General features: G+C 41.0%; 1 protein-coding gene across 1 annotated transcript in view; it reads right to left on the reverse strand.

The window, feature by feature from the left end:
- Cfdp1 (craniofacial development protein 1) overlaps nt 1-13,907 on the reverse strand; it is a 115,492-nt gene extending 101,585 nt beyond the window's left edge. The window contains exon 1 of the mRNA XM_076838419.2: nt 13,705-13,907. Within this exon, the coding sequence (XP_076694534.2) occupies nt 13,705-13,768 (64 nt within the window). The 5' untranslated portion in view covers nt 13,769-13,907. The remainder of the gene's footprint in view (nt 1-13,704) is intronic.
- Nucleotides 13,908-16,431: the final 2,524 nt, after the last annotated feature.

Below are 16,431 nucleotides of genomic sequence, written 5' to 3' on the forward strand. Positions count from 1 at the left end.
TAAAAAAATAAATATTATCTTTAAAAAAAGATATAAGAAGAAATGGGCTGGGGTTGTGACTCAGTTCAATTTTCAGCACCACATATAAATAAATAAAATAGGCTGGGCATGATGGTGCACGCTTGTAATCCCAGCAACTTGGGAGGCTGAAGCAGGAGGACTACAAATTCAAAGCTTGCCCCAGCAATTTAGCAAGGCCTTAAGCAACTCAGGGAGACTCTGTCTCTAATAAAATATAAAAAAGGGCTGGGGGAGGCTGGGGTTGTGCCTCAGCGGTAGAGCACTAACTTCACACGTGTGAGATCTTGGGTTCGATCCTCAGCACCACATAAAAATAAATAAGCAAAATAAAGATATTGTGTCCATGTATAACTAAAAAAAATATTTAAAAGTGGGGCGGGGCTAGGGATGTGGCTGGGTGGCTAAGCGCCCCTAGGTTCAATCACTGGTACCAACATAAACCGACAGATAAATAGATAAATAAGTAAATAAAGGTCCATCAGCAACTAAAAAATTTTTTTAAAAAAAAGGTAAGAGAAATGGTTGTATCCATGAAATAAGATGACTTAATTTAGAAAACAAAACTCTTGGGCTGGAGATATAGCTCAGTTGGTAGAGTGCTTGCCTTGCATGCTCAAGGCCCTGGGTTCAACCCCCAGCACCACAATAAATAAATAAATTCTTAAAAACTAAAAAAATAAGATAGCAGAGATTTAAAAACAGATAAGGAGATAGGCATGTGAAAACCTAGAGAATAAGCATCTCTTTCTCTCATACACAAACATACACACTCTCAATATGAGGGTTCCAAAAAGGGAAATCAGTTTGATATACCCAACACCAAGCAAGAACTAATTAATGAAAGAATTTCATGAGGAGAGAAGCAAGTTTCAGGTTAAGATGATAGTGTGAACACACCTGAAAGTGTGCTTCCTTATACCTCCATAAATAAACTGCAGCCAAAAGAATTTTTCATAGGACCCACAATGCTGAAGAGAAAAGGCAAGAAGACAATAGCCACATTTTCCTGAAACCTGGAGAAGAACTTTTAACTGCATGTAGGTCTGGAGAAAGTAAAAGACTACACTGATGGAAAATGTGGACTCCTCAATAGGCATATGGACCAACAGCACCAGCTGCCTCTGGAACCAGGGGTGAAGGTGAGTGCTCCAAACAGGGGAAAAGCTGTATGCAGAGCAGCAGTTAGAACCTTTATCCTCCACAGTTCTAAGCCATGGGCCTGTACCACCTCCAGCCACCAGCAGGAGCCTGAAGATTTTATTGAAAAGGAATCCAAGGTTTCTGGACAGGTGATGCCAAGCACAGGTGAAGGCACAAAGACTCTAAAGAACTCAAGTACTAAGTGACCAACATATATGCTATGACTAAATACTGAGAGTCCCAGAAGTACTGCCTTTTCCATAGTCAGATTTTGCTTTCTACTGAAGCGTTTTGAGGCTGATATACTATAAAGAAAAGTAGGAGGTACACAGGAGTTTCCAAGGAGCCAATATTCTAGTTCTTAAACTGGGTAGTGAATACATGGATATTAAATTCAATTCTATGTATACAGCTCACATTTTTTATTAATTAATCTGTTTATTCTAGTTAGGTACATATGACAGCAGAATGCATTTTGATTCATTGTACATAACTGCAGCAAAACTTTTCATTTCTCTGGTTGTACATGATATAGCATTGCACCATATGTGCAGTCACACATGTACCCAGGGTAATGATGTCCATCTCTTTCCACCATCTTTTCTGCCCAAAAGCCCCCTCCACCCCCTTTGCCCAAAGTTCCTCCATTTTTCCCATGCTCCCCTGCCCCCACCCCTCCCACCCCCGCCCCTTTATGGATCCCCTGCCATTTATCAGAGAGATCATTTGGCCTTTGGTTATTTGGGACTGGCTTACTTTGCTTATATAGTCCACATTTTTATAATGTAGAAAAGCTAGGTAAAAGCTAGCATATGCTTTAATCCCAGCTACTGGGGCGTATGAAGCAGGAGGATCACAAATTCAAGGCCAGTCTTAGCACTTAGTAAAACCCTGTCTCAAAAATAAAAAGGGGGGGAAAAAAAGAATAAAAGGGAGAGCTGGGGTTGTGACTCAGTGGTAGAGTGTTAGCTTAGCATGCATGAGGCACTGGATTTGATCCTCAATACCACATAAAAATAAAATAAAGGTATTGTGTCCACCTACAACTAAAAATATATATATATATTAAAAAAAAAAAAACAGATATGGTGGCACATGCCTTTAATCCCAGCAACTTGGGAGGCTGAGGTAGGAGGATTATGAGTTCAAAGCCAGCGTCAGCAACTTAGCAAGGCACATGCAACTCAGTGGGATCCTATCTCTAAATAAAATATTTTAAAAAGCTGAGGAGGGCTGGGGTTGTGGCTCAGTGGTAGAGTGCTCATCTAGCCTGCACAAGGCCCTGGGTTCGATCCTCAGCACTACATAAAAACAAATTAATTAATTAAAGATATTGTATCCAACTACAATTAAAATAAATAAATAAATTTTTAAAAAGGGCTGGGGATGTGTCTCAGTGGTTAAGCACCCCTGGGTACAATTGCCAGTACAAAAAAAAAGAAAAGAAAAGGACAGGATGCAGCTCAGTAGTAGAATATCTGCCTATCATGTGCAAGGCCCTGGGTTTAACTGCCAGGACAGGAGAGAGGGAATGGGAAAGAGAAGGAAAGAAAAAGAACAGTACAAAATATTATAAAAGGATATTATTGTTGTGCAAATACTGTTTGCACAAACAAAACTATGAAGTAACCAGTACACTCATGATTCCGCAATTTTGTCAGATATTGCCAAATTCTAACAAATACCTCATGAAAGAGAATTTGGCGATATCCAATAAAATTAGATAAATGTATTTACCTTTCAATTCAGCAATCTCACGGAATTCTATCCCAGATTATGTAACAGATTATCCACTCCATTGCAGTCTGTAATAACAAAGGATTAGAGGGGCTGGGTGCAGTGTTGTGCCTAGAGTCCTAGCAATCAAGAGGCTGAGATGGGAGGACTGTTCCAGTCCATGAGTTCAAGATCAGCCTGAGCAGCACAGTGAGAACCCCATCTCAAAAAAGAAAATTAAAATGAAATGAAATAAAATAAAATAGCCCAACCACAGTGGTGCACACTTGTAATCCCAGTGACTCAGGAAGCAGGAGGATCTCAAGTTTGAGACCAACCTCAGCAGTTTAGTTTAGGCCATAAGCAACTTGGCAAGACCCTGTCTCAAAATAAAAAATAAAAAGGACTGGGGATGTGATTCAGTTGTAAAGCGCCCCAGGGGTTCAATCCCCAGTACCCTCCTAAAAAAAGATATTATAACTTAGTACAGTTAATCTTAAAATAAAAATTTTGGTGGCAATCTATAATTTTGGGGGAGAGGTACCGGGTATTGAACTAAGGGGCGAGCGACCACTGAGCCACATTCCCAGCCCTATTTTGTATTATATTTAGAGACAGGGTCTCACTGAGTTGCTTAGCACCTCACTTTTGCTGAGGCTGGCTTTGAACTTGTGACCCTCCTGTCTCAGTCTCCCAAGCTGCTAGGATTACAGGTGTGTGCCACCGTTCCAAGCTATAATTTTTTTTTTTTTAAAGGTGACTGATTGAATAGAATGTGGTACATCTATAATGAAAATATTAGCCAGGCATGGTGGCTCATGCCTGAAATCCCAGCAACCCAGGAGGCTGAGTCAGGAGGATCACAAGTTCTAGAGCAGCCTCAGCAATTTGGCAAAACCCAGTCTTAAAATAAAAAGTAAGGGGCTGGGGATGTGGCTCAAGCGGTAGAGTGCTCGCCTGGCATGCATGAGGCCCGGGTTCAATCCTCAGCACCACATACAAAAAAAGATGTTGTGTCTGCTGAAAACTAAAAATAAATAAATAAATATTTTAAAAAATAAAAAATAAAAAGGACTGGGGAAGCAGTTCAGTGGTGGGAGCTCCTGGGTTCAATCCTCAGTAGAAAGACAGACATAAAATATTATACATCCATTAAAAAGAATGCACAGGCTTTAGGATATACTACTAAAATACCTACATAAACACTAATCCTTTTTTGTGACATATACTTTCTATCTAGTTCTGTCCACTGAAGCAGCACAGAATGTATGTCACTCTGGCAGACATGTGCATTTCTAAAGTTTAAACTGCATTTTATTTTTTATTTATTTTCCTCACATTTTTTATTGGCACACTGTAGTTGTACATACTGATGGGATTATTGCTACATGTTTGTATATGCACACAATATACAACATGATAATGTAATTAGGCCAACATCACTCCACAGTACTTCTCCCACCTCTGGGTTCCTTTCCTCTACTCATCTCCTTTGATTTTCACGAGCTCCACTCCCACTTTTCTTTTCCTTTTCCCTCTCTAGATTCCACATGAGAGAAAATATACGATGCTTAACCTTCTGAATTTGATTCATCTCACTTAACAAGATGGTCTCTATGGTTTCATCCATTTTCTAGAAAATGCCATAATTTCATTTTTCTTTATGGCTCAATAAAAACTCCACTGTGTATATAGTACATTCTCTTTATCCATTCATGAACACCTAGGCTGGTTCCATACCACAACTGTTGAATTGTATTGCTATAAACATGGGTATGATGTATCACTGTAGTATGATGACTTTAATTCTTCAAGATAAATATAGAGGAGTGATATAGCTGGGTCATATGGTGTTTCCATCCTACTCTTTTGAGGAACCTTCATACTGATTTCCATAATGGTTGTACAAATTTATAGTCCCACCAGCAATATAAAATTGTTCCTTTTACACTTTTGAAACAGAGTCTCACTAAGTTGCTTCAGATCTCACTAAATTGCTGAGGCTGGCTTTGAACTTGTGATTCTCCTGCCTCAGGCTCTTAAGCCAATGGGATTGCAGGTGTGCACCACCATGCCCAGGTATTACCACAATTTAAATTCTTTTTAAATTTATTTTTTAATATTTATTCTAAAAAAATTATTGATATCATTGAAAGGAAAAAAATCTGCTGGGTGTGGTGTCAGCACTTCTTATTATTTGTATACTTTCTTTTTAATATTTGTAGTGGTAGATGGACAGAATGCGTTTATTTTATTTATATGTGGTGCCAGGGATCGAACCCAGTGCCTCACGCATGCTAGACAAGCGCTATGCTGCTGAGCTACAGCCCCAGCCCCAGCCCATATTATTTGTATTCTCGCTGACTACCATTCTGGCTGGTGTGAGATGAAATCTCAGTGTAGTTTCTTTTTTTCTTTTTAAAAATCTTTTTGTAAAAATTAATTACTAATTAACTTTTTAATGTGGTGCAGAGGATCCAGCCCAGTACCTTACATGTGTGAGGCAAGTGCTCTACCACTGAGTTACAGTCCCAGCCCTCAGTGTAGTTTTGATTTGCATTACCCTAATGGCTAATTATGTTGAACATTTTTTCATGTTTATTGACCATTTGTACTTCTTTTGAAAGTATGTTTAATTCATTTGCCTATTTATTAATTGGGTTATTTGACTTTTTGGTGTAAAGGGTGTTTTTTGCATTCTTTATACATTATTTTTAAAATATTTTTTAAGTTGCTGATGGGCCTTTATTTTATTCATTTATTTTTATGCAGTGCTGAGAATCAAACCCAGTGCCTCACACATGTGAGGCAAGTGCTCTACCACTGAGCCACAACCCAGCCCACATTCTTTGTATGTTCTTGATATGGATCCTGTCAGAAGACTAGGTAGCAAAGATTTTTCTCCCATTCTGTAGGTTCTCTCTTTACATTCCTAGTTGTTTTGTTTGCTGTGCAGAAGTTTTTTATTTGATATCATTCCATTTATTAACTCTTGGCATTATTTACTGAGTTTTAGAGGTCCTACTGAGAAAGTTGTTCCCTGTGCTTATATGCTGAAGTGTTGAACCTATTTTCTTCTAGGAGTTGCATAGTCTTCCTTCCCCTTCCCCACTTCCTTCATACTGGGGATCAAATCCAAGGTGCTCCACCACTTAGCAATCTCCCAGACCTTTTCATTTTATTTGAGAGAGGTTCTTGATAAGTTGCTCAGGCTGGCCTTGAACTAGTGGTCCTCTTACCTCAGCCTCCCCAGTTGCTGGGGTTGGAGGCATGTGACACCACATCCAGCAGATTTTTTTCATTTCAATCACATCATTTATTTTTAGAATAAATATTAAAAAATAATTTTTTAAAAAAAATTTGCTAACAGCTGGGCATGGTGGTGCATACCTGTAATCCCATTGGCTCAAGAGCCTGAGGCAGGAGAATCACAAGTTCAAAGCCAGCCTCAGCAATTTAGTGAGGTCCAAAGCAACTCAGTGAGAGTCTCAAAATAAAATATAAAAAATAGGCTGGGGATGTGGTTTAGTGGGTAAGTGCCCGTGGGTTCAATTCCTGATACCAAAATAAACAAACAAATAAATAACTGTTCTAACAGCCCAGCTTGGTCACTCATGTCGGTAATCCCAGCAATTTGGGAGGCTGAGGTAGTAGGACTGCAAGTTAGAGACCAACCTCAGCAACTTAGCAAGGCCCTAACGACTTTGCAAGACCTGTCTCAAAATTTAAAAATAGAAAATGGGCTAGGGATGTGGTTGTACACCCCTGCGCTGAATCCCTGGTACCAAAAATAAAATAAAATAAAATTCCTACTTTGAAAATTGTAATTAAGGAAAAAGAGTCAAATATTTATCCTGTTCTGGTTTATGAGAGAAGGCTACACTTTAAAGAACAAAATCAACTAATAAATGTAGAAGAATCATAGGATAAGGAAAATATCCCAAACTCTAATATAGTAGTAATTTATGCAAGGGTTATCTTAAAAAAAAAAAAAAAAAGGCAATTTTAAGTGTAACCAACCCCCCCACACACTTTGGTACTAAGGACTGAACCTGGGGCAGTGGGTGGGGGGTTAACCACTTAGCCACATCCCAGGCTTTTTTGTTATTGTGAGACAGGATCTTGCTGAGTTGCTTAGGGCCTCGCTAAATTGCTGAGGCTGGCCTAGAACTTGCAATCCTCCTGCCTCAACCTCCCAAGTCGCTGGGGTTATAAGCATGCATCACCGTGACTAGCTCACCATTACATATATTGCCACACAGAATACTCTCTGGTTCCAAAGGAAAAAATTTACAACAGCAGGATCAGACTGTCATCATCCTTATGCAGAAGTCAAAACTATGGGTATTATCTTCTGATGTCATGCAATATGAACCACAGAAGTCATCTACAATGTAGTCTAGCCAAAAGTATTCCACTGAAACTCATTAAGCATTTAGATCTAACTTCCCATTTACAGAAAATCTGAAGAACAAAGAAACAACCCAAAGCACCATCATGAGGAACAATCGGACAAATCTAAAAGATGCTGTAAAACACTGCATCTGGTGTCCCCTCTTATCATTCCTATTCAACATTATACTGGAAGTATCAAGTACAATAAGGCAGGCAAGGGAAATACAAAAGTACTGGAAAGAAAGAAAGAGAGAAATCTGTTGCTTTTCAGATTTGACATGACTATATGAAAAATCCCATGGAACCTACAAAAACCTCTAGAATTGATCAAATAAGTCTAGCAAAACCATGGAATACAAAGTTTGCTGGCTTTGAGTTCACAATACAAAACCAAATGTATTGTATTTCCATGTTGTAGCAATGAACAACTGAAAAGCAAAGCTTAAAAGAGCTAAATAAATAAAGAGGGCTGGGATTGTGGCTCAGTGGCAGAGTGCCTGCCTCATATGCGTGGGGCAGAGTTCGATCCTCACCACCACATTAAAAATTAAACAAACAAAATAAAAATATTACAAAAAATAATGATTACTGGGGCTGGGGTTGTGGCTCAGCAGTAGGGTATTCGCCTTGCATGTGTGAGACCCTGGGTTTGATCCTCAGCACCACATAAAAATAAATAAGTGAAATAAAGGTATTGTGTCCAACAACAACTAAAAAATAAATACTAAAAATACAATATTCATAGTTTGGTAGAAAACATTGTTACAACTGTCAATTTCCCCAGAGGTCTACAGATAAAATGCAATTTCAAACAAAATCCAAACAGGGTACTTTTGGAGAGACTTACAAGGTCATTCTGAAATTTATATGGAAAGCAGTACAACTCTGAAAAAGAACAAAGCTGGAATACTCTCTCCACCTGATTATAACACTTAAAACTAGAGTAATCAAAACAGAATACAGATGCTGAGCTCTGTGGCACATGCCTATAATCTCAGCAGCTCAGAGGCTGAGGCAGGAGGATTGTGAACTCAAAGTCAGCCTCAGCAAAAGCGAGGCAGTAAGCGATTCAGTGAGACACTGTCTCTTAAAAATAATAATAATAATAATACAAAATAGGGCTGAGAATGTAGCTCAGTGGTTGAGTGCCCCTAAATTAAATCCCTGGTACCCCCTACCCAAAAGAACAGAATACAGGTCCAGAAATAAATCTATAAAAACATGGCCAAATCATATTTAACAAAGGTATAAAAGCAATTCAATGGAGGAGGGACAGTCTTTTCAGCAAATGGTGCTAGAATAATCAGATACATCCATATACAAAACCAACCCCAACCGACAAATCATACCTTATGCAAAAATTGACTGAAAAGGACAGATAATATGAAAAAATGTAAAATATGAAACTTTCAGAAAAAAAAGCATAGAACATTTTTGTGATCTTGGGATAGGTAAAGTTCTGAGATATGACAGCAAAAGCACAATCCATAGATAAATTTGACAAATTGGGCCAGGAGTGGTGGCACATGCATGTAATTCAGTGACTCAGGAGACTGAGGCAAGAGAATTGCAAGCTTGAGGCCAGCCTCAGCAACCTAGCAAGGCCCTAAGTAACTTAGTGAGACCCTGTCTCAAAATGAAAAAAAAAAAGGGGGGGGGGTTAGGATATGGCTCAGTGGTAAAGCACCCTGTGTTAAATCTGCAGTACACCAAAAAAAAAAAAAAGAGAGAGAGAGAGAGACAGATTGGGCCTCATCAAAAGTTAAACAAACAAACAAAAAACTGTGCAAACAACACTATTAGTTAAATAAAAAGACAGGCCACAGACTGAGACATAATATTATAAAACACATAACCAACAAAGAACTATATCCAGAATACATAAAGAATTCCAAAACTGAAGAGTAAAAAAACACCATTTTAAAAAAGATTTGAACAGGCACATGACCAAATAAGAGATAAGAATAGCAAGCAGGCACATCAAAAGACAGTCAACAGCCCTGGGCAGTGGTGCACGCCTGTAATCCCAGCAGTTCAGGAGGCTGAGGCAGGAGGATTTCAAGTTCAAAGCCAGCCTCAGTAAAAGCGAGGCATTAGGCAACTCAGTGAGATGCAACTCAGTGAGACCCTATCTCTAAACAAAATACAAAATAGGACTGGGGATGTGGCTCAGTGGTTAAGCACCCCTGGAATCAATTCCCGATACTCCCCTTCCCCCCGACCCCCGCAAAAAAACAGTCAAAGTCATCATTAGGGAAATGTAAATTAAATGAGAAAATTAGCTAAAATTAAAACAAAAACAACTTTACAATCCAAGTATCGTAGAGGATGAAGAATAATTGGAACTCTCATATACTGCAAGAATGACATGGAAAAGTTCAGCATTTCTTCTAAACATATAACTACCATAAAACCCAGCAATCCCATTCCTAGGCATTTACTCCAAGAGAAATGAAAGGCCGTGTGTGTGTGTGTGTGTGTGTGTGTGTGTGTGTGTGTATGTATTAAACACACAGCTTTTTTGTTAAACATCCACACTGGGCACAACCTGGTATCCCTCAACAGAGGAATGGATAACCGTGGCATATTCATACATGGGCTACAACACTGATATGCACAACAGCATTGGTAAATCTAAAAACACTTCACACTAAGTAAACATCATGCACATAAAGCTATACCCTGTTATTGTTTTAGTCAACTTTTTCACTGCTGTGACTAAAGGATCTGATGGAAAAATTTTAAAGTAGGAAAAGTTTATTTGAGGGCTCACGGTTTCAGAGGTCTTAGTCCACAGAAGTCCAACTCCATTACTCGGGGCTCAAGGTGAGGCAGAACATCATTGTGGAAGAGTGTGGCAGAGGGAAGCAGCTCACAAGGTGATCAGAAAGCAGAGGAAAAGTCCACTTGCCAGATACAAACATATATGCCAATTCATGCCCCCAGTGAACCACTTCCTCCAGCCACACCCCACCTGCTTCCAGTTACCAGTCAGTTAATCCCATCAGGGATTAATTCACTGATTATGTTAAGGCTATAACCCAATCATTTCTCCTCTGAACCTTCTTACATTGTCTCACACATGAGCCTTTGGGCTTACCTCACATCCATTAACAGTTATGCTTCCATTTATAATACTTTCTGAAAAAGGCAACACTTATACAGACTAAAAATAGGACAGGAGTTAGTTGCCAGAGGCTAGGGTTGAGGTTTAGGGAGTACTATCCTAAGAGTAACACAGGGATTTTTAGTTTTCAGGGGGGGTTGAGGGACCTGAAATTGTGAATTTTGGTAGCAATTACACAATTCTACACATTTGCCAAAAATCACAGAACAGTGAACTGAAGAGTAAATTTTACTGTATATAAGTTAAAACAAATAACTTCAGTGTTATTAATATCCTTTAAGTGATAAATACTACACTCATGAAACAAGAACATAAAGCTATTAAAAAAGAATAATCAAAGAAAAAGTTATTAACCTTTTTTGTCTTGGCAGCTGACATGCCATCCAGATTGAGGAACCTGTAACCTATAGGGCAAAGTGAGCCAGGACCATGGCCAGCTAAGCAAGCACCAGAAGCACCCAGGAGGCCAGGGTAATGCTAGTGGTATGCATAATCACAGGATTAACCTCAACAAATATTACACGGGTTACTTTGGCAAAGTTGGTATGAGACATTACCACTTAAAGAGGAACCAGAGCTTCTGCCTGACTAAAACTGTATATACTGGTCAGTGAGCAGATATAAGTAAATTCTGCCAAAAACAAGTCTAGAGCTGCTCCCATAACTGATGTATTGCAATCTGGTTACTACAAAATTTGGGGGAAGGGAAAACTCCCAAAGCAGCCGGTCACTGAGAAGGTGAGAAAAAAGGTCAATGGGATAGGAAAAAAGAAGAGGATAAAAATTAGAGAAGTTCAGGTCTATGGCTTAACATAAAAAAATGAGGATTCCACAAAAATAAAACAGAGAAAATGGAGAGCAGAAATCATCAAAAAAATCTTCTGGAGCACCAGGGGATCCTAAAAGGTTCAGTACAGTGACTGAAAACATACTCATACGGAGGTTATGTCATAATGATGTATCAGAAAATGGGAACAAAAGCCCAGCACAATGGCATGTGAGGTAAACCCAACTACTTAAAAGGCTGTCGCAGGATGATCACAAGCTTGAAGCAGGTCTGGGCAACAAAGTAAGACCCTGTTTCAAAATAAAAGGTGCTAAGAGACTGTTGAGTATGGCTCAACAGTAGAATATCTGCCTAGCAGGCTTGCCCTCCAGCATCACAAAAGAGGAAATAAAAGGAGCGACTTTGGATGTAACTCAGTGGTAGAGTGCTTGCACAATATGCTGAAGGCCATGGGTTTGAGCCCCAATTAAAAAGGGAAAAGAGAAAAAAACTTCTTAAAAGCAACACTGAAATCTAGAAGATGAAGGAACACCTTTAAAATTCTGATGGAAAATTATTTCCAACCTTGAATCAATCAAGCCTGACAGTAGCAAGCACTATAGTTACTTTTAGACATTTGAGATCTTAAAAAAATGTTTCTGCCATGCATCCTTCCTCATGAAGTTATTAGAGAATTTAGTCTCACTTTGGTGGGACATTAAGAAAGATAACTTAAGATAAAAAAAAAACAACAAAAAAAAACAGGCAACACTATACAGACTAGAGAATACAGAAAAGAGATAAAGAGAATATCCAGAGTGGCGATGATGGACATCCTAGGTTTCATAGTCAGAGAGGGCAATCAAACCAGAGTCAGGGGCAAATATGTGCATGGGCTCCCTCTCGTCCAGCGAGGAGGTCCATGGAACAGGGTAGATAAGAGTGTGGCTGTGGAGTCGCTAATCAAGACTTCTGGAGACCAAGCAGAAAGCTGGTCTGATTTTATTGGGCAGTTACTATATATATATATATATATATATATATATATATATATATATATATATATACACACATATACATACATACATATATATATATAAAATACGCAGTAGCTAAGCAGATTACAGGCGGCCACCAATGCAATATCTACTAACTGTCCTTGCAGCGACCAATCGAGGAGTGGGCTATGGAGCAAGCACAGGGACAGCAAAACCCAGCCTCATGCCCAGGGCTGTGTCTATGGGGTAAGTGGCCTGCCACTCAGACGCCCTTAACTTATGCCATGTATATGCAGCACTTCATGCACTTGTCCCCACAAATATGGACTTAAAGAGGAAAAGTGAAAACCTATTTTAAAGAATCTTTAATATTTTGGGAAATGATTTAGACAATCCTGAAAGTTCAGAGTGAAATTAGCGGTAAAAAACACAAAGACAGCTAAGCAAAACAAAACTAACAAAAAAAGGTAATTACCAACTCTAGAAGAGAGTTGTGCATGGAAAACAATCACAGTACACCAAATGGTATAGCTGTGAACAAGGTGTCACTTGGTCATAGGAAAAACGTAAACAATGAGTATTACTTGTCTAATCAAAACCTGACATAGAAATACCGGCAAGCTGAGGTGCAGAGGGTCTAAAGGTAGACGAGGGTGTGTGTGTGTTGGGGGTTGAGGGTCAGTGGAACAAGATAGGGGGGTGTTAAAAAAAGACCCACCATGGGTGAGTTATGTCAAAAGACAACCAAGGCGCTAGATTGACCTCTATAGTGCTTGATGAAGCCATGGAAAATTCCAAATTGAAAAAGTGCAAAGCAGTTTTCCCCAACTAGGACTGAACAGGGATGAGAATGACGGGAACTGCTAGCTTTAAAAAAAAAAAAAAAAAGCCTCTTAAAATGCTTGTCTATGTTTAAGAATGTGCACGCACAACTTTTAATTAAAATGGAAACCAGAAGGATAAGCTTGGGGAAGGTGCAGGATGGGGTGCGGGTAGGTTTGGACGGTTAGCTTTATCTTGACCCCACTTGGTTTGAGACACTCATCAGAAAAAGAAAAAAAAAAGTTCTTAGAGGACAGCAACGAGTAGGCCCTGCAAAGTGGCAAAATGCATCCTCGAGTTAACTTTCTAACTACGTCTCTTGTGAAGGTAGAAGGTTTACAGATGGACAAGGAGGGAGCTAGTAAATCCTTCAAGCTGAAAACAAGCTCGGTCCAGAGGACTTCGGAAGCCGCGCGTCGTTCAGGGAGCACCGACCGCGTCCCCAGCGCCAGGGCGGCGTTCACGTGCCGTTTCCCGCGCTGGCTACGAGAGGGGGCGGCGGCCGAAGTCGGTCCATGCGGAGCGGCAGCACCGAACTCACCCACGCGCAAGCTTTGGTCCAGCCTGGCCCACGGACAAGGGTCAAGAGGACCGGGATGACCGAGACCGCGTGCCACCGGGCCACCGCGGGCACCGGACGACGCCCGCGGGGCCAGGCGTGCCTCACGTGAGGAGCGGGGCGGGGCAGTCCGTCTCTCGTCTCAGGTCGCAACGCTCACCCGACGGCACGTAGTCCTCGTCCTCCTCCGAAGTGGAGAAGTCTTCGGAGTCAAATTCCTCCATGTCGCTGCCGCTTGGGGCCAGGCAACCCACAGGACTGCAGCAGCAGCCTCCGCCGGAAAAGCTCTAGGGAGTGATCATAGAGCTGCTGCTACAGCGGCGACGGCGGCAGCAGCACCTTGGGCGGCCCCAGCAGCGTCTGCACATGCGCAGACAGTGCCACGTGGTCGGAACACGACACTTCCGGTCGATGCCTCTGGGCGGGCACGCCGGACTTTGCGGAGCTACGGGCCCGCCCAGACGTGGTGTATGCTGGAACTTGTAGTCTTTGGTGCTGCCTCACCTCCTAGATGGAATAAATGTGCTTAAAGAAAATTACGTATCTACAGAAAGTACGGTTGACGCTTATTATCTGGGATTTGTATTTTCAAATTCACTTACTCGTTAAGGTTTTTTTTTCTCGTAAGCCCCAAATCAATAATGCGTGCTTTCTGGGGTTACTCCCGGGCATGCGCAGGAGGAACATTTGGAGTCTGCAGGGATTTAAGTTTCCAGCTGTGATTGAACCAGGCACAGGCTCCAACTTCTTGGTCCAATTCTCCCTGCTGTAAACAAGAGTCGTTTTCGCAGATCTATCCAGTGCCACTTTTTGCTGCATTTTTTGTGCTTATTGGTCTCTGCGGTTTAAAATGGCCCCAAAGCATAGTGCCGAAGCGCTGTCGGGTGTTCCCAAGCGCAAGAAGGCTATGATGTGCCTTACGGAGAAAATACGGGTGTTAGACAAGCTCGGCTCAGGCATGAGTTACAGTGCCGTTGGCCGTGAGTTCAAGGTTAATGAATCAACCATCTGGTGTATCAAGAAAAAGGAGAAGGAAATTCGCTGGTCTGTACGTGAGGCCGCTCCAGAAAGCGCTAGATTGACCTCTATAGTGCGTGATGAAGCCATGGAAAAGCGGCTTAATTTGTGGATTCATGAGATGACGAACGACAAAAAAAAGCATAATGGCAGCATTGTTGTGAGACTGAAAGCCAAAGAAATCTACCGTCACGTTACCCAGGGTCAGAGAACTGTGAAGCCCTTCTCGACCAGCGCCGGCTGGCTCGCCCGGTTCAAACGGCGCTACGGGGTGAAAAATGTTACCCTCGCAGGAGAGGCGAGTTCTGCAAACCTGGAAGCTGCGGAAGAATTTAAGAAATACTTGCTAAGTGTTATACAGGAGAAGGGTTATGTGGAAGAGCAGGTTTTCAATGCCGATGAGACCAACTTGTTTTACAAGGATATTGGCAAACGAACCTATGTAACGCAAATGGCCTCGAGAGCCCCTAGCTTTAAGTCATTCCAAGACCATGCAACCTTGCTATTGAGCCCCAATGCCAAGGGTGACTTTAAGTGCAAACCCTTAATGGTGTACAGAGCCCAAAATCCACAAGCACTTAAAGCGGAAAACGTGAACCCTATGCCAGAATATTGGAGGTGGAATAAAAAAGCGTGGATGATGTCTGATTGGTTCCACAATTGCTTCATTCCAGAAGTTGAACACTATCTCCAGGGCAGAAACCTTGCTTTCAAGGTTTTATTAATTTTGGATTATGCTCCAGTCCACTGCCGTGAAGAAGTTGAAAACGCACACCCCAACGTATAAGTTTTTTTTATGCCTCCAAACACCACATCTTTCATCCAACTCCTTAATCAGGGTATAATAAAAGCTTTCAAAGCACATTATACTAGAGAGCTTTACACAAAGGCTTGGGAGACTCTCAAGGCCAAATAAGGAAACCACCATGATGGACTATTGGAAGTCAGTCACTATACGCAACATTATTGATTATGTTGGCACAGCCTGGGACAGCATCAAGCCAGCTTCTATCCAATAACTGTTGGAAAAATGTTTGGCCTGTGTGGAAAATTTGGAAGGCTTTGAAGGTATTACAGAAAACATAAAGAACAGTGTCAGAAACATAATGCACATTGCACAGCAAATAAGCGGAGAAGGCTTTGAGGACATTAAGGAAGAAGATGTGGAGGAACTTTTGGCAGAGAAGACAGTAGAACCCACCAATGAAGACCTGGATGATATGGTTAAACAAGGCACCAGATTCAGTGAGGATGAGGATGGCAACAGTAGTCAGCCCAAGACTCCAAGAATTCTCCCTCTCACAGCAGCCAAAATAGCAGAATGGAATTCTGCCTTGGAAAAAAATTTTAATGGACTTGGAGGAGTGTGACCCTATGCTTGATCGCAGCCTCAAATTCAAGCACCTTGCCTCCACTGCATTTGCCCCATATACTGAGATACTTAAAGAAATGAGGCAGAGAGCCAATCAGACAAAGCTGATGCAATTGTTCAAGCCCAATGGGGAGGGACACCTGCCCACCCCGTCAACAAGTGGCAATAGCCCATCTCCTAAGGTAGATCTGCCAGATGTCGAAATGCCACTCCTTTCCTCTTCTGCAGAATAAATTCCACCCAACTCTCCCTTGGTTTTCATGGAGCAAGCCAAGGTTGAGGTTTACACACCATCCACTGCTCCTCCACATCCTACAGCTCCATTAACAGTAAGCTTTTGATGTTTTTTAAAACTTTAATTTTTTCAGGACATTATTATATTACTGTACTGTACAGTATATGTTCACAGTATTGGGTTTACTGTGAGAACTGTACAATGTGTCAGACTGTTTTCTGTACTATATGTACTAAATGTGTATGACTATGAAAAAGTAGTAC

This window comes from Callospermophilus lateralis, chromosome 18, assembly GCF_048772815.1.
Source record: "Callospermophilus lateralis isolate mCalLat2 chromosome 18, mCalLat2.hap1, whole genome shotgun sequence".
In the NCBI taxonomy this organism is placed as follows: domain Eukaryota; kingdom Metazoa; phylum Chordata; class Mammalia; order Rodentia; family Sciuridae; genus Callospermophilus; species Callospermophilus lateralis.